The sequence below is a fragment of the Dermacentor silvarum genome, chromosome 1, assembly GCF_013339745.2.
Source record: "Dermacentor silvarum isolate Dsil-2018 chromosome 1, BIME_Dsil_1.4, whole genome shotgun sequence".
NCBI classification, from domain to species: Eukaryota; Metazoa; Arthropoda; class Arachnida; order Ixodida; family Ixodidae; genus Dermacentor; species Dermacentor silvarum.
In genome coordinates, this window is record NC_051154.1 from 72,950,749 (window position 1) to 72,973,286 (window position 22,538).

The 22,538-nt window shown below is 43.4% G+C and overlaps 1 protein-coding gene across 1 annotated transcript in view; it reads left to right on the forward strand.

Annotated features, from left to right (window-relative positions):
* Nucleotides 1–17,362, forward strand: part of LOC119465819 (uncharacterized) — a 45,821-nt gene extending 28,459 nt beyond the window's left edge. The window contains exons 6-8 of the mRNA XM_037726296.2: nucleotides 10,607–10,733; nucleotides 11,738–11,933; nucleotides 16,269–17,362. Of these exons, the coding sequence (XP_037582224.1) occupies nucleotides 10,607–10,733; nucleotides 11,738–11,923 (313 nt within the window). The 3' untranslated portion in view covers nucleotides 11,924–11,933; nucleotides 16,269–17,362. The remainder of the gene's footprint in view (nucleotides 1–10,606; nucleotides 10,734–11,737; nucleotides 11,934–16,268) is intronic.
* Nucleotides 17,363–22,538: the final 5,176 nt, after the last annotated feature.

The following is a 22,538-nucleotide window of genomic DNA, read 5'->3' on the forward strand; positions in this document are numbered from 1 at the left end:
CACTTCAGTGCCGAGCCAATGAATAATTGTGAGGTAGCAAGTACATGGCAAGGAAAGGTTCATTCTCCCAACTTGCTTATTGAGGTAGGAGTAAATTATTGAAAAAAGAAAAAAACAGACAAAAGTTCTAAATATTGCAGCGCATACTGGCTCCTTAGCAGCACACACCAATAGCTGAACTAAGAAAAAGGCATGATATCTGGCAATGAGCTTTTGAAGTTGCACAGATGCTGAAACTGAAGCTCTGAGGGCAGTGAGCATTTGTGAAGCACAAAAAACAATAATTAGAAGACAAGACATTGAAATAAGTACTTAATTTTAAATCAACAACTCTCTGAAATACTGTGCTGCATACCTTCAAGGTGTCAGGTTTTATGTACCAAACTCTGATCGCTGCTATTGATACCATAGGTATGGCCATAGGTCAGGTCATGACATGGTATATTGACATGTGTGAGATGTGGCCACATGGACCACAGGGCTGATTCCTGCAAAAATTGAGATGCACAAACTGTCCTGATACAGCACATCTTCGGGATGAACGTTTGTGTCAAGCAGCCAAAAACAGTGCCAAATGCTTCAAATTATTGCTCAGATAACAAAGACATCAGATGCTTCAAAGCACTTAAAACCCACTGCGGTAGCCCAGTGGATATGGCGTTGAGCTGCTAAGTTCAAGTTCACAAGTTAAATCCCAGCTGTGGCGGCTGCATCTTTTTGGAGGCAAAATGCAAATCTTTTGTGTACCTAAATTTAGGTGCACTTCAATAAACCCCAGGTGGTCAAAATTAATCCAGAGTCCCCCACTACAGCGTGCCACAATTTGGCACATTAAACCCCAGAATTTAATATCCCTGTCACACGGGCAAACTTCAGTGCACTTTGGTGGAGCGAGTGCATTCCGCCGCAAGTGTCATTCGCAGGCTGCCACACGGGAATGCTTAAGGCTCGTTCACATTAGGCCAACACGACACCGATTTTGGTCTGCCGACTGTTGGCGACAGCAGTTTACAGGACAAAAAGCGCTGTGGCCAACGGTTTAAAAAAACGAACGCTGTCACCAACAGTCGGCAGACCAATATCGGTGTCGTGTCAGCTTAGTGTGCATGAGCCTTTAGTGACATTTACTGCAGAGCGCACTTGTCGGCGAGTGTGTTCGGCAAACGCACTTCGCGGCGGCAATGTGTGTAGCCTCGTTAGCAATGTGTTAAAAAAAAAGAAAAAACTTTGGAAGCTGAGTCAGGAGTAGTTTTTAATAACATTTTGTTTAAATTGCTAACCTTACAGGGTAATAAAATGTCGCACTGCAAAAAAAAAGAAAAACAGCTCGATACTGCTCTTGCTTACGGGCTGTTACGACCACGCCGGGTAATGGCCTTGCAGTTGTTTAGCGGAACATGTCGTTTGTACTGGTTACTGTTCAAGTCACCTTGGATTCGATGCTGTCTTGCTCTTGGCTCGTGATGATTAATGTTGTTATTGAGGCTGCAATGAATTCCTTCACTTGCACTTAGGTTGATTGTAAATGCTGTTTCTAACAATAACGCACTGTTTTTGTGCCTGCATTTTTAAGTTAAATTATGTATGCGTTGCCTTCTGACTCCCGATCGCCATTGCCAGCAATTCGAAAGAACGCTTTTCATTCCCGTGTAGCAGCGCGCCACCAAAATGACACTCAATGCGCTGAAGTGCACTTGCTGAAAGTGCACTTTAGTTTGCCCGTGTGATAGTGGTATAAGTTAGCGAAACAGTGAGAGCCCTGTGTTTTCAGTGGTGAACATAATGTGTGCGTGCATAGGCATCTGTGTGTATGTTTGCGCCTAGTGCAAAGCTCTCTCCTTTTCTCTCTGGTATGCACTGCACGTGAAAAAGCTTTGAAATGAAAGAGAACCAGAACAAACTAAAATAGTGCAGCATAGAGGGAGCATCATCACGCAGTGCGGTCAGACTGGATGTGCGTGCGCCAATCAGAATCAGAATCAGTTTATTCAATACAAAAACGGGGTTAATTACATGGTAAGTATATACAGAAGGAGGTCCCGTAGTTAAAAACTGAAATGGGACCTCCTATGCATGATGACAAGAATTATTAATACAAACAATGGCAACATGTAAAGTTTACGATAATACAGGTTTTAAAAGACAAGGCATAAATGAAAATAAAAAATAAAAAAATGCAGCAGTTTAATGCATAAGAACAAGGCTGCAGTTTAGACAATAATAGGGAGAACTACAAAGGGTCCATTTCCAAGGAGATGAAAAGAATGCAGGAAATAGAGAAACACGATTAAAGTTTAAAAAAAAGTTAGAAAAGAAAAAAAAAACATACTACACTAAAAAATGAGAGTCGGATAAAGCTAAAAGAAAGCGCTTAAGTTCTGTATGAAACCTGTGAGATTTTAACAATGTTAAAGGAAATGGTAATGTGTTCCAGAGAGATAAAGCTGAAAAGTGTAATGACTGCTTGCCGTAGTTGGTGCGAACGCTGGGTAAAATAAAGTTCATATTCTCTGCAAATCTAGTATTATTTGTATTCATAAGAGACGTCGGTGGTATGATGGTTACTGGAATATTATTGTTTATTGCCCTAAAAATGAAAATGGCCAGGTTGTATTTAACAAGATCAGTCACATTCAAAATATTATGAGCGTGTAATAACTCACTAGCGTTAATGCTACGAGATGAAAATGTTATTATACGAATAGCTCGATTTTGAATGACTTGCAATGACATTAGGTGACTGCTATAAGTGTTTCCCCATGATTCAATGTTATAGTTTATATGAGAATGAACAAAAGCATAATACAGCGACATCAGAGTAGAAAATGAGAAATATGGCCGTGCTTTAATTAGAACGCGTATTCTATATGCCATTTTCTTTTTTACGTTAGCTATGTGAAGGTGAAATTTAAGGTGGCGATCGAATTCCACACCTAAATAGGAGCAATGATGAACTGCAGTGATTAGGTGATTGTTGATGGAAATGGATTGAAGGTGCTCAGGCGATCTCTGATGCGATGTAAAGACGACAAAATTGGTCTTATTATGGTTAATCTGCAGCTTATTATGTTCACACCACGCGGAGATTGACAGAATATCTTCGTTTAGTTTACTTGTTAGTGTTTTTACACAATTGTTAGAATTAAATATAGTAGTGTCATCAGCGTACAGAATGCACTTTGAAGAGGAGAGGCAACTAGGCAGATCATTAATATAAATTAAAAAAAGTAGTTGACCTAATATGGACCCCTGCGGTACACCTATATTAGTAGTAGCTTCTTTAGAGTAGTACCCAGAAATGTTAACGACTTGTTTCCTATCTTGTAAGTAACTGCGGATTAGAAGTAGTGGCGGACCTGTTATTCCAATGGCTTCGAGCTTAGTGCAAAGAATTGTGTGATTAATAGTGTCGAAGGCCTTAGATAGGTCAACAAATATGGAGGCTGCAAATTTACCTTCATCAATTGCTTTTTTAAGGTAATCAGTAAGAGCTATGAGTGCTAGATTAGTTGAAAAACCAGAACGAAAGCCAAATTGATGGGGGGAAAGAATACTAAATTTATTTAAATACTTTGTTAGACGCTTTTCGATAATTTTTTCAATAACCTTATTAAAAAATGGAAGAACACAAATAGGTCTATAATTCTGCATGAGCCTGCGATCACCTTTTTTGAAAACAGGAATGACTCGACCGCGTTTAAGTTCAAGTGGAAAGACACCGGTTTTAAATATGAGGTTAATGATAGCAGAGAGAACATTACCAATATGTTGTGCAATCATTTTAATATGGTAAGCGTTAATATTATCGAGTCCAGCGCTAGTGGCTTTAAGGGTCCTAATTTTTGAGATTACTTCATCAGGCGTAGTTGGGAAAAGGAAAAATGAAGGAGGTAGGCGGTTAAAGGACATGTTACAGCATGAAGCGGAATCGGAAGTGGTATTGAAAAAAGCATCACAAAAGGCATTAGCAATATCAAGCGGATTACTGTATTCTCTGTTATTGTGAATGATTCTCGAAATGACATTCCGGGTGTTACGATTTAAAAAGGTGTTAACTATTTCCCACTTTTTCCTAGTGTTATTACCACATTCTGCAATTTTATGTTCGTTATAATTCCTCTTCGCAATTCTCAGCTGAGCTGAAAGTGAGTTAGAAAATTTTTTGTAACGGGCAAGTAGTTGAGTATTAAAAGGTTGTTTTTTTTTTGTTTTTTTGTACAAATTTTCACGAGACCGCATTGCTTTCAGAAGACTATCTGTAAGCCATGGGTTTTGCGGTGACGCTACCTTTTTTCGGCATTTTTGTTTATGAGAATGGGAGTTGCAAAGCGATGAAAGTGTCGACATAAACTGTGAGAAAGCTGTTTGGGGGTCATTAGTTGATACAACTTCCGACCAATCAGTTTTAGTTAGACTAGTAAGGAAGATTTCTTTGTCAAGTACAATTCTGTAATATGAAGTGTTCCCAAAGGTTGAGTGATGGCGAAAGCGTAGAACGATAGGGTAGTGATCGGTAAAGTCGGTGTTAACGATGCCTGCTTCGGGTGGGTCTGTTAAGTTCGATAATGCGTGGTCAATCAAGGTGCCATCGACATTGTTAGGACAGCGAGTAGGGAGAGTAATTAAACATTCATACCCAAAACTATGAAAGTTGCTTGAATATCTAGAAGAATTAGATGAAGTGGTATCCAAGAGGTTAATGTTGATATCGCCCATGATTATGCCATTGCAGTTAGCGCACGATATCTTTTCCATGGTTCGATCGAGGGCACTACAGAAATCAGTAACTAAAGAACAGGGTGAACGATAAATGCAGCCAAACACTAAGTTCCTGTTGTCTATACCGAAGACGGGTGAGTCAAATTCAACAAATACTGATTCACAGTTAGTAATATTTAACTCCAAGTCATGCCGGCGTTTGTATGGAATGTTAGATGAAACAAATATAGCTGCACCACCGTGGTTACTCGTCTCTCTGTGAGAATACTCAGAAACGTATGAGTTGAAACAGAATAGGTCTTTGTCATCATTACTTAGCCAGGTTTCAGACACACATATTATTGAAAAGGTGTTGGTAAGTGTTGAAAAAAAGTTCTGATAAACATCGAAGTGCTTTCGGAGACTTCTAGCATTGAAGTGAATGATTGAGTGGTAGTCACGCGACATGAACTTATTCAGTGCAGATGTTGACAGGTAAGAATCCATGGTGGATGGTAATGACATTTAAGGGTTCCGATAGAGAGAGTTAGTTGAAAACAGATAGGTCAGACTCATCAGCAATGCGACAAACGCGGCTCTCATTGGTCTTTCTGGCCTTAATCTGACAATTATCCGTCCACAAGTGCTTCCAGTTGTTGGCCTTTTTCAGCGCCAGTGCTTTGGAAAAGAGTGCCTTATTTTGTGGTGTCAGGTGGTCATTAACAAATATAGGGAAGTTGCTGTCATATCTGCCTATGTCACTCAGGCAGAGCCTTGCCTTTGGTGCCTTGCTGATGAAATCATTCTTTTTTGTTCGAGAACAGAATCTTGCAATTAAGTTCTTCTTTGCCTTATCTTTAGTAGACACTCTATGGACAACATCGAGATCAGTGGAAGTAACGGGACATCCAATTTTCCTGCCAATTGTCTCCAATACAGCAACACAGTCCTCGCCCTGTGTACAGGGGATACCCCTGATCTCGATGTTGTTAATGCGAGAGTACTGATCAAGTTCGGACACCCTGCGGGAAAGTGAGCAGTTTTCAGATTTCAGGGCTTTGTTTTCTGCCACAAGCGAGGCTTTTTCACTGTGCAGCTTCTCAACCAGATCATTCAAAAATTTTAGACTGGACTCAAGACTGTCCACGTGCTTCTTTAGCTCCAGCACGTCAACCCCAGTAGTCTGCATTTGCACGACAATCTTGTCAACAATGCGATCAGTCATACGATCAGATTCATTAAGAAGCCTTGATTCCAGTTCGTCAATTCTTTTAGCGAGCTCAGCACAGGAGGGCATATCTAACAACACTCAAGTATATAAAGACACTAGAAACTCAATACCAGGATACAAGTAGCTAAAAAACAGTTAATGGCAGCAGCGGCAGTAACAGGATAACAAAGAAAACGACAGATGATGTCGCAACCAACCTGTACGAGCAGAAAGGAGTGCGTGAGTTGTGCGCGAGCACTGCTGCCGCTGCTGCCAAGAATGGTCGATGGTAGGTGAAGGCGGCCTTTAAGTAGCGATGCCGGGACAAGCCAGCACCACCTGGTGGTCTTCTATGAAGATCTTGCTTGACGAGATAGCCTGCTAGATGACACGTGCGGTTGATCCAGCAGAAGCGCCAACTTCTGGTGGTCTTCTGTGAAGATCTTGCTTGACAAGATAGCCTGTACGAGCAGAAAGGAGTGCGTGAGTTGTGCGCGAGCACTGCTGCCGCTGCTGCCAATGGTGATGATTGGATGGTTTGCACTATACCTTCAGTTATGCTTCAGCAGTGTGCTCTGCAGTTCGTATTTCATTTGACGCCGAAAGTACAGTGTGTAAGCGTACACAAACAGACTTTTGGGAACTGGCATTACTCAACGCTGGCCCCTTGCCATGCTTTCCACATTTTGAAGCTATCGGCGAGGATGACAAAGGCATAGTTGATGCCATTGCTTACAGCAGTGAATCCTTCCAATGAAAGACCAAACAGCAGAAAGCTTTGTGGCGAACGTCAAAGCAGCTAGGCCTAGGCATTGCCAAGGTGGCTACGTCTGCCAGCGGATCGGCATGCGAGAGCACTGGTTCAAGGCTGCGAGATAATCAAAATGGTGGTAGTGGTCGCTTTGATTAATGCCGTTTTTGGACCTGCAGTCACGGCAAAAAGTTTGGATAATAAGTTGGCGAAGAGGTTTCAGCATCCGAAATTTCAGACCTCCATATACATTGGCTCTATGGGGTACGTAGGGGTGCTGCAAAGACATTCGAATTATCGGGCATGTCCAAAAAATGTGTTGTAGGCTGTAGTTTGTAGGCACCCAGGTACACCTTCAGGACCAGGCATCAGTGCTTCAGCCATTACGTAATGGAGCCGTGTACCATGTTGTTCTACTTTGAGGCCTAAAAGCTGTAAAAGTGCTGTTGAGAGCCACAGCAGTGTGAAGGCCACTTTGACAAGGACTTAAGGGCCGAGCTTCTGCAAGGAAGCCAATTTCATTGCTGGGCACCAGCAAGGTGCTTAGTCAGTGGAACTGTGTATAGAAAATTTGTGGAACACCAGTGGGCCAGCTTTTGGCGGCAGTCGGAACAGTGCAAAAAATGTGTTGAAAAGTGTTGAACCACTCTAAACAATTTTAGATTTCACATTCCCAAATGAAAATAATTTAATGGAACTGCCGGGGATTACTGCGTAATCTTTACAGTATGCAGAAGATAATCCTAAAAGACACTTCAGTATGCGTGCAGGAAACCCACTTGCAGGCAGAAATGAAGAGCCCTTTTAGGAATTATAAAGTTTACAGGCAGCTTAGGCTCACTCACCCCTTTTGGGAGAGAGGGGTCAGTGTTACCTCGAAAACAATTCCCACCTCTATAATACAGATTAACATCGGTATTGAAGTCATCATAGTACAACTATGGTTAGGGAAGAGCATAGCATTGAACTTGTGCTTCACTCCCTCAAAAGCAATGTCAATATATGACATCCAACAGCTAGTGGACCAGTTGTCTTAGCCATATTTACTATTAGGGGACTTTTGCTTGAGGTGTTCTTTGAGAAAGGAACCACAGTTGAAACCCTAATTCCAATCAGCTTTAGTTTATTGTGTTTAGCAAAATAGCGGGCTTGAAATGCGCCTGTACAGAACCATAAATGACCCATAACGGTTATCATACATGCAGTATTTTTTACATTTAGCATTATGTTCTTTGTGTGGTTTACGTAGATAACGTGGCAACATGGCAGCGGTCCCGGCCGCCCTCTTCGAACTGAATTTGGCATTGGTTTTGTATAATTCACTTTGTTTACAGCAAATGGCTGTGTAAATGGTGTTTGCTTAGCCTCAGGCCGCTTCGACAACAGAGCATTATTGATAAAATCGCAGAGTTTAATCGCTTCTCATTTCGAATGCTTCGAGGCCTAATGAGAGAAATGGATGGATGGATGGATGGATGGATGGATGGATGGATGGATGGATGGATGGATGGATGGATGGATGGATTGATGGATGGATGGATGGATGCATACATGCTAGGAGCGTCCTCTTTGGAATGGGGTGGTGGGTTTTACTACCAAGCTCGTTATATTGCCTAATGTCCTACCTGTCATCAAAGAGAAAAAAGAATTTCCATCACCAAACTTTCTGAACCCCTATTGGCAACTTTGTTTTTGTACGTTGTTTGTCGTTTCCCTACTTTCTTCCACCCATCTTCCAATCGCCTCTTAGAAATCTCTATTGTGGACATGTTTACTTTCCTCCTGCTCTCGCTGAACCCAAGGGCTTCAAGGAGGTCGGAGGTGCCTAAATTGACTGCTGGGCAGATATCTTCATATTCTAATAGTAGAACATGCTCCATCATTTTCCTAGCTTTACCGCAGCAAGCACATGCTTCTTCTTTATTGCATATCGCTTTATAAGTGCGCGTTCTAAGGCATCCTGGTCTCGCTTCGAAAAGTAAAGAGCATCCATTTGAGTTATCGTAAATCATAAATTATTACTTTCCTGATTTCATTTTTTTCCTCTTGAGTAGTTACTCATAGAAGGCTTCTTTTCCATTGCCGCCACCCATGAGATTGTCTCGGCCTCTCTGACTTCGTGCTTGACATTCTTCGTTGCCATTTACTTACTATACCAGTAGCATACTTGCTAGTTATTTTTCTCCACTGTGAATCAATGCTCTTCCTGTACAAATATCTGAGCACTCTCCCTGCCCGTTTACTTTCTTCGATATTCCTCAGTTGTTTTTCATAATCGACTTCACTCTGCGCTTCCATCCCTGCACAGCTGCAGGGATAGCAGCGCCACCTATCGACAAAGTGGAGAGCTAGGCGCGACGGCAGATGGCCTTCGAGATACGAGATCTCGGAAGTCATGGACGGCATGCTTGTACTGATTTCACTGCAGATCAGCTGACATGGAAAGTACAAATACAGTGTGCTCCCAGCTGTCATTGCACTGCTTACCGCATATTTTACATGGACACTCAAAGCTTGGAAAATAGATAAAATCACCTATGTGTGCTATGTATGCAAAATTTAAAGCATAATTGAATACCATCCTGGACGGAAACTACGCTATCACGCTGGACCAAAACTCACTTTCCGCTGAGTTCGATTGTGGAACTGTATTGCTATTTCTCTTAAACCCCGCTTTTACACTAACGGTAAACTAAACAGTCTTCATGGTAGCCCTCTTTTTTCATCCCCATCAACACGATCAGAAGCGTGCAGTGATAATGCCTCAGCAATCCAGCATTAATTGCAGATTTCACCTGGTAAATCAGTAGAAATACTTAAGTACTAATTATTGCTTTGCTTTTTCTTTTCTGCCTTGCTGGTCATACCAGAAAAATTATGCTGCAAGCTTCAATGGGATGACCGACAGACATTTTGGGGACTATCATATATTTAATCGAGAGATTGAAAGACTGGTGATAAGGTGTGCACTTTAATAATCAAGTTAATCATACTTCGGCTGCATTATATACACTGCATAAGTTTGGATGATTGCCGCAGAGACCCAAGCTATAGTGGAAAAAAACAGTGCTCTTCCGATTCTTACTCATTCCATAATCTTGATTCTAGCAGCCTTCAGGTAGCACACAAGGGTCTATTGACCTGTTGCCTGCTCCTAAGATTACATACTGATACACCTGACGTTCAAAGGATGTTCCACATCTGCTGCCATAGCTGTCATTGGCGCTGGTTAACACTCCCAGCTCTAGATCTAGTTCACATATACACAAATACCCACGAAAGAGAAAATCGGACAAGGGGACAGCTGCCACCATAGCTCAGTTGGTAAAGCATTGCACACGTCGTGCAGAGGTTGTGGGTCTGACTCCCACCAGTGTCTAGTTGTCTTTTCTTTCACTTTCGTTTCTCTTTTCTTTATTAATTCTACATTTCAATTTAAAACCACAGTTATCTTCTCACATGCTTTCCTTTGTTTCATTGTCTGTTGGCATCACATGGTTGTTACTTACGAGCCCCTTTATTCCACCAATTCTTCTTGTTCTAGTTTAGCAGAAGAGTTTTCATGGTTGTAGGCTTGTAATATTGTCATTTATTTTGCCAAGCTTTACAATCCACAGTGCTGTTGTTTTCTGCCGAAAATGATTGCAAAAGGATGAATAAAAATGTTATGGTCCCTAAATGGCCAGAAGGTGACAGATATGATGTATTTCCTGCTTTTGTGTAGTGGAAACCGAAGCGTTCAGAGGTTTCGACTGAATTGTGCAGTGTACTACTGTACAATCAAGGTGGTTGAACTTTTCCGTTGCAGTGTGACATACGCTTGAGGTGCTTTCAGTAGTAGACAGCATTTGCCTAGGAGCACATGTTTTTGATAAAGTTTGTTTTAAATCATTATGGGGGGCTTTGTTTATTGAGTTGTCTCTTGGTCTTTTGTGGTGTGCATGCAGGTATCCCATGAAGCCTCCCATTGTGAAGTTCCTTACTAAGATCTTCCATCCTAACATAAGCCGCCATGGGGATATTGGCATTGATTCCATACACCATAACTGGAGCCTGGCACTCACCATATCAAAGGTGAGCTTGTACCTCTTGTTCCATACTTTCAGCACACTGGCTTTTTCTCTTGGCACTATGATGTTTTGAACGATGATCTTTAATGGGGACATGGGATTTTTTGGGGTGAAAAAATTTAGAAAAATCTAAATTACTGTGACCATATAACGAATGGCAGCATAGAGGCAGTATGAAGAAATGGCATATAAATATTTACGTCCATGTGAAGAAAGCGCTTTAACCATGATATCTGCATGAGTGGACAAATTAAAGCCACACATTGGCGTCAAGTTCAACCTAGGCCAATCTGCTAAAGGCCTACATTTACAGAATTGGGCCACAGACCCCCCCCCCCCCCTCCCTTTTCTTTTTGTAATTAGTTACACAAGTGTTATTAACATTGCTTGTGTCCGTGAAGTAAATTTAGTCTGCACACTTAAGTTTTGTCAAGAAAGAATGAAGTGAAAGTACTGCATCGACATGAAAGAAAGGCATTGGTTTGTGTTGTGTGTGTCATTGGAAAATTGTTTTGTAGTTCCTGCAGCTTATAATACATGAGCATGTGTAGACTGCGACATTACCCTTTTGGGATAAAGTTTCCTTCTAAACAACTAGAGGGAAATGTTGTACTGCAGTTCAACTCTCATGGGAATGGTGGGTTGGTATGGATTTTTCTGCAATTTAGCATGGCTTCATGGAGAAAGCGAACTGTAGTTCCTTTCATTGCTTCATTGTGAACCCTTCTGCCCAGTGCATGGGTAGAAGGGTTATTCTCCCCTTAAAAGTATGTAAAGGTTTGTGGGGTTCCCCATAGCCGGAAAATCGGAGAGTTTGTCACTTCTATAGTAGAAAATGACCTTTGATGACTGCAAAGAACTTTACACACATCTTGGGGTGCTGATAAGCAGATTGTAATGTGATTGCAGGGGGTGCTTGTTGTCTTTTTTTCTATCGGGTGGGAGTGGACGAAGGTGCCATGTTGTCTTTTGAAGGCTCTTTGCTAAGTTTGACTGTTATGTGTGCAGGTGCTCATCAGCATCCAGTCCCTTTTGACAGACCCATACTGCCTTGTCTGTATGGAGCCTGAGGTGGGACGGCTGTATCTTGAAGATCGCCTGGGCTTTGAGCGCACTGCTAGACTCTGGACACTACGCTATGCCATGCATGGTGATCCAAGCGACTTTCATGGCCATGCCTTGGAAAGTGGCTGAATACTTCTACGTACGTTACATATGTTGCCAATGTATGTTAAAAAAAATATGCTTGGTATCACAAGCCTATTGATATTTTTACAGCAGTAAATGAAATGCTTAAATTTAGATAGCAGTCTCAGCTAATGAAACCTAAAGTTGCCTTTGACAAATGAATTGACAAATGCAAATTTCTCTGAAATGACAAAGCTGCCCACCACACCAGGTCGGAGTGGTTGTAGTAATTATGCTGAACCCGTTCCTTTGTTTTCTTCCAGTCTGTTTTGTGCGACTGGCCAAACCAGTTCAGAGCAGTTCCATTGTTTTGCTCTGGTTCAGTGTCAGCTCTGAAATGCTGGCACACATTTTGATTCGGATTGAGTTTACGTTGGGCAATATAAAAGGTTTAGTTCTGGTTCTAATTCAGTTTCAATTACGGTTTAACACTGTGATTATGTGATTCTTTACATAAGCCATGTTGTGAGATGTGGCGACGTGGAAGCACTGTAACCCACCGCATTAGCTGCCGTAGCCCAGTGGCTATGGCATTGCACTGCTGAGCTCGAGTTTGCAGGTGTATCCTGGTTGTGGCGATCACATTTCGATGGGGGCAAAATGAAAAGACTCTCGTGTACTTAGATTTAGATGCACATCAAAGAAATCCAGGGGGTCAAAAATTAATCCGGAGCCCTTCACTACGGCATGCCCCATAATCAGATTTAGTTTTGGCGTGTAAAACCGTAGCATTATGAAATTTAATTAGCACTTTGTTCAGTGATGTTGTGGGAGGAAACTTGATTTTGCAACAGCTATTTTTGCTTGGTTCTAGCACGGTGATGGTGATGCCCTATAGCTTAATTTTCATAGTTTTTTTTCCTTGGCACATTTAATAGTTTCTGTAATTATGTATCAAACTTGGTTTGATTTTTATGTTTTCCTGTGAGCAAAAGTATACCTGTGAGAACGAGCAAAAGTTTTATGTATACCTGTGAGCAAAAGTTTTATGTATACCTGTGAGCAAAAGTATCGATGCGCCAACTTCCAGTACGGTGCCTACTGTCGACAGTGACAGTGCCAGTGCGCATGTGCATCCCATCATATCTGATGGCATCTCATGTTGCTTCCCTTGACGACGTACGCTCCTTGCTGACTAAATGTTCAGTGGGTAGCCACCTGTGCCGCTTCCTCCGCTGCGTAATATGTGCGCTGCCGTTTCATTGAGTGAGTGTGGTAAAGCTAGCTCGTGCGTCTGCCATGCATTGTAATTTTTTTTAGATATTGCAGGGCCTACTGCCTACTCCCGCACCTTTTGATGACTTGGCCTTCGGCCTTATCTTGAAAGTGATCTGCAGGCGGCTCAAACCTTTGTGCATGTGGTGTTTTCGTCATTCAGTTTGCGTTGAAGCGATAGACAGCACAAAGGTTACTTCGCTCGCGGCCGCGCGTGCTTCTTCACGCCAGCATTTGACAGCGAGCGTCCGTGGTCAGAGAGTGCGCAGTGTTCATGTTTGCCTGTGCGTGCAGACACCAGGCTTGTTTATTTAGTTAGCGAGCGAATATTTCCAAGTTTGTACAGCCGATAAAACTACTATCCTTACTTGGTATAGTTCAATTATCTTTGCCGACAATTGCCACTCCTTCACCTCCCTCCCCACCCCTCTCTCTCTGTATATATATATATATATATATATATATGGAGGTTGTAGACCACGCAAAGAAAAACTCGTAGCTCTCCCTGGACAAGAATGCTTTAACAACGAGGATGCATGTTCTTGTGTTGCCGGGACAACACTTGGCTTAACTTCTGACAAAAGTTTTTTATTGCTAAAGCGAGCAGCCACTTCGCATCAAATTATGCTATCATCCTTTAGCTATTTTTAAAAAATGATATTAAAAGAAACTCAAATTTCCTGTACAAATTGATGCATTTATATAATGTATATGTTGATGACCTATAGCTGGCACATGACTTGGAAAAACGAACAACACTAAGAACGGGGCCAAACAAAAGCAAGACAGCGCACTATCGTTTGTCTTCTTCTTTGCATTTTGCAGCCCCGACTTCTTGCAGCCCAGGTAACAGTGGAGATAACCGTTGTTTTCCAGCCAGATCTTCAAATGGGTGGTACATTCACGGCATCGTACGAATGAGGGCGGGCACTATTTTGCAAGTCACCTATCAATCGCGCTTTCGGTGTTATGGGCATGCTATATTATTCTAGGTTTGAGAATACAGGAACGAAGCTTTGCGCTAGAACTTCGATAGTATCATATGATGCAAGTTTCACTCACTTTCGGTGACCTGCTGTCCGAATTGTTTGAAGTGGTGTTTGGAAGCAACTTGTGAACATGGTAGTCATCACGCGACGCATATTGTGATTTTATCACACTGTGGAATAATGAGGCAGACAGTCCGAAGCAGGGCTGCTTCCTGTTTAGAGTCCTTTGTGAAAATTACGGCATCCTTAGTTCGCAGTAAAATAAGGGCCAGTAGCTCCGAGAGATTTGAAAGTGTCGTGTCTCTTGACACCGGGCTATTTTAGTTAGGATGGGCTCTCCGCAGTAACCAGCACGTGTTACAACAGGGTAGCCTCAGCTAGGCGACTGGCCACAGCTGTCTGGCAGTGACCCTGTTTCCATAATTATCCGCGAACTTCGTTCTTGATGCCTTTTATGCGCGTCCCCCCCCCCCCCCTCCCCCCCGCGCCTTGTATCCATCACCCCACTCCTCTTCTTAAAATTCTTTTCCGTTAGTCACTATCGCACTCTTCAACAGTCACCGGTTTGTTGAACGGCGCTGCAGCCCTAACATTCCTATAGTATTTCTGTTTCTGCATGGTCTTCGAGGCCATTCACCTACCTGTCATCCCACCTGTTTGTTTTGGCCGTTTCTTAGCTTCCCTGGCCCAGCACCCCCGTCCTTGATATATTTTGCCATGCGCCAATCAGCTTTCTGTAGGTCTCTCCTTGTCCTGTTTTCTTTGCTGTTTTCATTCCTAACAGCGTGTACAAAGTAGCCTAACAGCAAGCTCTTCCCAAGTTTATTAACATACTGAAAGTCAGAGACAAGGGAAAGAAAAAGAAGGGCAAAAAAGGGGGAGGGGGTGCTTATTGTGCGTTTCCTAGACAAGCAAGTCGTAATATTTTTGGAATGCTTCTCTTCCGCGTATCGGGGTCGACGATTCGGTCAAGTACCAGAAATGAGAAGCTCTTCGACGACACGAAGGCCTGGTGGGGAGCAGCAGTGTCTCGAAATTTTATACACGCTCTTGTCCCATCTTTACCTGTGTGTGGAATTTTCAGCACTGATCCCCCCCTGAGCAGTTATGGTTAACACGATCCTTAATGTGGCAGAGGCGCGCCATGAGCGGGGCCACAATGTTCTGTGCATGGGAGAGAAGATCGGATCCCCCCCCCCAACTGCCTTCGGACCGCCACTTGCCCTTGCTAGGGCACTGTACCCTCACCTTGCTGTCACACATTCAAGCTTGCCCTTTCATCCATGTTGCTCTTTCTGGGTCCACCTCCCGAAACTTTCTGTTCCAAGGGAAGGGGGGGTCAGAAAATTTCGGGGGCGGCTTTTGACCCCCCAAACCCCCCCTCTGGCTATGCCAATGATGAAGAGCAAGTACTTACCACGCGTGCCAGGATAAACTGCTCAAATGAGTAAGTAACTGCACTCGGAATACCTGCTTTTTGACATGCGGTGCATTCACGAGGAACTTGACATTTTTCATGTCTGTGTTTATAATACGTCGAAAGGGAGGAGCTGAGGCACATTGTACAGCATGAACATTTTGTACAATGTAGCACATAGGCTCACTGGTCAAGCATATGGCATACTGTGAAATGTTGAAGCTAATAACACTTCCATAAAAATATGTCATTCTTGGGCTGCCGTCAAGGAGTTTCTTGCACCGCATGCCATAAACACTCAGCGCTTTACGTAAGGTGGTACGGAAGACCGGGGTTCGTGCATTAACCATGCTGCAAGCAAATTTACGGCGCCAGCATCAGTCAAGGTTTCACGCGCGCTGGCACAGTAGCAGACTCCATGCCTTTGGTTCGCTTCTCAACGTGCATGCGCAAGTAGTTGCCCCGAAGGCCGCATCTGGTGCCCCGCGGAGTACGGCCATGTGCTCCCGTGTTTTCCCTAAGAGTGGATAACCCTGTACAACAGGTATGCTTTGGCAGCACGGTGATTACTTTGGAAGAGCTGAACTTGGTCAAAACATGAAAAGGGTGGAACTTATTATCTTCAGGGATTGTATGACTTATTCTGACCTTTCTTCACATCTGCAAACCCATAGTTTTGTTTTGTATAGCAAGTTAAGCATTGATTTTGCACCATTTCACTCTTTTTCAGCAAAGTGTTCCAAGGCCCTACCCCATGTGTCCTTGTCAACATGTGCTACTGTTTCTGCACAAAGTGAGCCAGTCAACATAAGAGTGAGGAGCGGCTGGCTGCAATTCCACAAGTGGCACACCTTCCTGCCCACAGGGCCAGGCAGGGGACTGGCCAGCCTAGTCACCGCATCTGCAGACACCCTTAGGAAGTCTGCACTTTCTGCTCACCTTCCTGGCACCCTCTTGTATTTTTTTTTTAATTGTACCTTGTGTCAACTGATTGGTGAAAAAAAAAAAAAGTTTGTCAGAGGCAACAAGTTGTGATCCATGACAAGCACAGGGTGTGTGCTTTTAGGTACTTAGGGCCATAAAATGAACAGTCAGCTCTGAAAAAAATGTACTGGTGAAGTACTGCTTAGTAAAGTGATGTACCTGTTGCCCAGTGTTGCTTACATGTAGGCGCTCAGTTTCTGTCTGTAATATCACATAAGTTGTTCATTGTGGTCGCTAGTGTTGTGCATTCGCACAACAGAGGCCAGTGTAGCATTTCTTGTATTCGCTGGTAACCCCATTGTTTGAACACTGTCGTGAGGGCCCTGCCCAAGCATGACTAACTGCGTGGAGCAAAAAGGGAACAAGAAGAAAGCTTCACGTTTTTTCATTCTTTTGTTAGGTAATTTGTATGAGGCCTCGGCGAATTTGGCAAATTATATTGAGGACTAGGCAGCGTTTGTGAACATTGGTCCTAGAAAATTTTCAGTTCAAACTGAAATGGCCACATTAGACTGCGCTGCATGTATTCAACGATCCGACAATGCATATTGTAGCCATGAAATGTGTCTGTCTGAAATCAGCCCAAGTTATTGCTGCAGCTGAAAATAGAAACTTCGTTCGAGAAAGAGAAGCTTGAGCATTTTAAACTGCCCTGTTGCCTTTTGTAAAAGTGCAGGTAAGGAAATTTACCACAATTTGTTTATCAATCATATCAAGCAACACAGCCTTATTGAACAGCAGACACAAAGGAGACTGGACCTGCTATTACAAGCATATCAAACCACACTTTAGCAAGCTAATCTAGTACATTTTACACTGAGTTTTTATTACTCTTGTACTTTTTCGTCTCTCTTCGTTATCAATTTATCAGCCTTCATCAACTTTCATGTATAAGAAATCGATATAATGGCAGCAATTCCATCACAGTTGCCTGAAACATTATTTCTGTTCTTTCATGAGGAAAAAAATATCTCTGCTTTGCTTTTATGCAAGCTTATACCTGTGCCACATGGGCAAGGTTAATGCCATTAAAAGTGTAAGGCCCTAAATTTCTTAATGCCTACGTATTTGATGGCCAAATTAGTTACGAATCGCATTAAATTTTAATGCCACTAAGCATATCCGTGTGGCAGCCACGAATGGCATTAAAATTTAAGGCATTAGCAAGTTAATGCCATTTTCTGTGCCCGTGTGGCACAGATATTAGTTTTGAAATTCTCAGTTGCAATGGGTTGTTTTTTTAAAGACAAGCCTTGCATGCTTCTGTGGCTAAAGGACTTGCTGGCTTATCTCCGATTGAATTGAAGTACTGTGTATTTCATGTAACTTCAGCCAAGCTTAGAGTGACATCTTGTAGGCAGACAAGACCAACAGCATATTGGTCATCTGAAGCAACTTAGAATATTTCCTCTTCAACACTTGGCTGGCTAGATCACTTGTGCACATTTTTCAATATTCATTTTAGGGCATTTGTTGTGTTTGAAGCAGTTGTAAAGTGTATTCAGGAGGCCCAGAGTACAGTAAACCTTTATGTGGTGCTTTTTTCTGGGTTCTGAAGGTAGACTGCTAAACAGGAAAGAATGACATCACTACACATTTGTGTGCTCAACTTGCTAACTAAACCCTACTTCAGGAGCTGTATGCTGCTCAAGACTAGAACAATGTGCTGTTGGGTCTCACCTGCCCAAGAAAAATCGCCTTTAAAAAAAAAGTTACGCTCAAGTTGCATGAAGCATGATACATAAGTGTGCAATTCAAATGGAATAAAAGGTTTGCTGTAGTCATATGTGTGTCTTAATGTAGCATTTCTGTTGAATGCCACTGCTTTTGGGCAAAGAACAACTGCTTAGAATTAGTTCTTTAAATTTTCAGGAATCTTTTTAGCAAGCTTACTCTTCATGTTTAATTGTTCTATGGCCTTTACAGTTGCTGTCTGAGCCTCGTTTGCATTGCTGGATGATTTGAAGTAATTGACACAAATTACCATTATCAGTTGCTGCATAAATTAGAACTCTTTTTTTTTTGTGGAATGTGCTGACTTCACAGGCACTACCGTATGGTATACATGTTCCTCTCCTTGTTCCAGGGTCGCATAATATTCTGGTGCTGGTTGTTGTGTGGTACTAAATCCGCAAAAACCTGCCTGGGTTTACTGCCACCCCACCCCACCCCACTCGTTTTTCATCTTTGTTTTTACTATGCAGCCATATTCATTCCATTTTGTGCAGGGCTTAAAATGGGAACTACAAAATAATAAGTCGAGGTTCATGGCAAGCCATTAATATCCCTGCACTGCTAGGAGCTTGGTGTACTTCCAGTTTCTCATGCTGCAATATATTTTGAGCTGTTTGTTCATGAACTTGTTCAATGCTTGGCTTGCCAACTTTTTATTACCGTTCAAGATTACTCTCATGAAAAAGAGCACCAAGCTGAATAGAACGAGCACGGGTTTCCCAGGTAACAGATACCAGCACTAAGTGCTGGTATCTGTTATCTGGTATGCACTGGCTGTGTGCATAGTGCACATAGCCTAATTTTGAAAACTTTTCGGTGTTCTGTTTCTTGATTTATAGTGCAGAGCGCTTTTTTGTATTAGCTGCATTGAGCAAGTGTGGTTTTCGCTGGGTGCCAGAAAGGTGACATGCTCTACATCAGTAGAAATTGATTTTGCCCCCCCCCCCCCCCATCCTCCCCCTCGTTCTCCTGCCTTCTTTTTTTTTTTTTTTTTTTGAATTTGCTGTCAAGTTAGCTGCACCCATCTCCCATGTTATGTGTGGCCTTTTTTTTTTTTATTGTGTGGCGTCTGCTTTCCAAGATAGCTAACTGCTGGTTGTTGTCTTTTGCAAATTTGGTTGATTATGCCACATGCTGTGTGCTGTTTCACCGATAAATACTGCACAGTTGGCCTGGGCTGACTGAACTGAAATTTCTTACCTGGATCTGTTCTGTGTGTTGTTGTGCTAGTTCTCGCTTTGAAGCTGAAAATTTTCTAATTGTTGTTCCGGTTTCATTTTTTGCAGTATCATATTTTTGTACATTTGTTGGTTTGTTTTGTGTTTCCTGTTTGCCTAAGCTGACTGAATAAATTCAGTGATGGAGCACTGTGGAAACTATTACAGAACGCACGTGCACATGTGTGCACTCAAGTGTCGTTTTGGTGCGTTGAGATGCTTTTATGTTGCACTAATGGCAGAAACTTTGTTTTCCGTGTACACATTCATTTACCAGTCGCCTGTTATCACACCTTGCTCCTGATGTGGCATTATCCAATCAGCTGAGAGATGGCGCATGTGAGCTGGTGCTTGTTCATTGCGTGATCACATTCTTTCAGACAACTGGAAAAGCTAAATGTTCAGTTCTCTCTCTCTCCTTGGTGTCTTGCAGTGCAGAAACTTCAATTTTTCCAATTTCTTCAGCTGCAGGCTGTGGCACTGCATGCACTATGAGAGCATTGTCCCCTTGCAGTCACCACTGTCACTGTGCTTTGCCTTTGTATTTTGGCAGCTGTGATGGAAAAAATGGCTAATGCAAAGGGTTCCGCAGGTCATGCTGGACGTGAACCCCCATTTGATACTGCAGTGCATTTGGGCATTGGAATGTACACTCTGCACCAATAAGAAGGGGGAGCAATTATTCTGTGTTCAAAAAGTCCAAACCTCCTTCACTGCTATTATATATAGTTCTTGCATTAATTCCCCCCCTAAGTTTAAGAATAAAAAATTGCAGCTATAAATGAAAAATCTGGTGTTCCCTTCCATATTGGTGCACTGTGTACCTAGTGCTCTTCATCAGGGATATATTCAACCTCTGGTGTACCATAGTACTATACTGTAAATACATGTTAAACCTTAGCGTGGTTGTCTTCACTCCAACAAACTTCACAAATATAGTTTCATGACAAGTGGATTGAAATGCTGTGTGAAATTTCATTTGCTGAAGGCTTTGCTGTTGCCCTGTGTGGACATGAGTGCCACACACGTCCCCACATGTGTGTCAAAGTTCGTTACAGTTCTAACACTGAACAATAAGAAGACCCGCTGCGCTAGTGCAGTGGCCATATATAGCATTGCACTGCTGAGCTCGAGGTCGCGGGTTCGATCGCGACCTCGGTGGCCGAATCTTAAAAAATAACGAGGCAGAAAATCTTGGACTTCACTTATGTTAGAGCTGGTTAATTTAGCAAAAAATTTCCCACGTGAGGCTCGAGAGCATAGGACGTTGCCCTGAAGCAACACTTAATACTGGGGGCATAGCCGGAAGGAGGGCACATCGGGCACGTACCTTCCCCGAAGTTTCTGTGTACCCAGGATGCCGCTTTCCCAGCCCCCCTTTCCTCTTGACTACCTCCAGTCGCTGCTTTTCTGAAAATTTATTAAGATACAAAACAAACATTCTATCAATCACGCACGTTGGGTAATGATTGGTTGCGCGAAATAATTGTCGCAGAAGAATTGGAGTGTACATAAAAGAGACTGCGAATAATAATTTAAAGTGCTTCATTTCACGTGAGCTGTAACATTGGACGCGGGTGCCTTCATCAGCATTGGCTCGAGCGTCGTCGTCTTTCGCAGCTGGCTCGTTGTCGCCCCTCGGGTTGCGCTCGGCACGCGCTCGTGCCACTGTTCCCACGTTCGTCGTTTTCTGCCACAGCTGACGCCGTTACAGCTTATCATTCCAGCGTTCACTTCTGTCGTCGTAATGGGGAGGCCGCGTTTACGAGGGTATGAGCCATTCATTGTCTTACGTGACGGACAGGTTTATATGTGAAGCAGTTTAGAAGAATCGCAAGCGGCAATGGCGGGCGAATGCTGCTAACCACGCCGCCGAGCAGAGAATCGTACAACGCAACGAAGGAAAAGTTGCACGAAAGGGAAGGAAAAGTAGTGGGTCAGGTACACGACAAGCTTTGCTTACCTCCATTTTCTCGACAGGGGAAGGGCAGGTTGAATGGATGGATGTAAAACTTTAATGAAAGTCCTGAGGTACGCGACTCGGCGCGCAGCGGGCCGCTCCTACGTTGGGACAGTCAGGCCGTGCCCGACCGCCGCATCGTGGGCCCTCTGGACCGCCCATAGTTGCGCCCCGGCATTGGGGCTCTTGATAGCGGAGAGCCACTTGTGCTCATTGATTTGTTCCGTGCCTCGCAACGAGGGGCAACACCAGAGCATATAGTCTAGGCTAGCGAAGTCATTGCAGTGCCTGCAAGAACTACTGGCATAAGTGTTGGGATAAAGCTTGTGTATTAAAGCCGGGCTGGGATACGAGCCTGTTTGCAATAATATGAGGGTCAATGCCTGCGTTCTAACTTCTTGTGAGGAAGGGGAAAGTCTCTCCTGCCGAGATAAAAGTGCTGCGTAATTTCGTTATATGTGGTCGGTTGATCTCTGTTCACCACTGCGGGCCGGCCGGGGAGTTCTCCATGGTCGCGGAAAGCGAGACCTCGCGCCTTAAATGGCGGGCGAATGCTGCTAACCACGCCGCCGAGCAGAGAATCGTACAACGCAACGAAGGAAAAGTTGCACGAAAGGGAAGGAAAAGTAGTGGGTCAGGTACACGACAAGCTTTGCTTACCTCCATTTTCTCGACAGGGGAAGGGCAGGTTGAATGGATGGATGTAAAACTTTAATGAAAGTCCTGAGGTACGCGACTCGGCGCGCAGCGGGCCGCTCCTACGTTGGGACAGTCAGGCCGTGCCCGACCGCCGCATCGTGGGCCCTCTGGACCGCCCATAGTTGCGCCCCGGCATTGGGGCTCTTGATAGCGGAGAGCCACTTGTGCTCATTGATTTGTTCCGTGCCTCGCAACGAGGGGCAACACCAGAGCATATAGTCTAGGCTAGCGAAGTCATTGCAGTGCCTGCAAGAACTACTGGCATAAGTGTTGGGATAAAGCTTGTGTATTAAAGCCGGGCTGGGATACGAGCCTGTTTGCAATAATATGAGGGTCAATGCCTGCGTTCTAACTTCTTGTGAGGAAGGGGAAAGTCTCTCCTGCCGAGATAAAAGTGCTGCGTAAT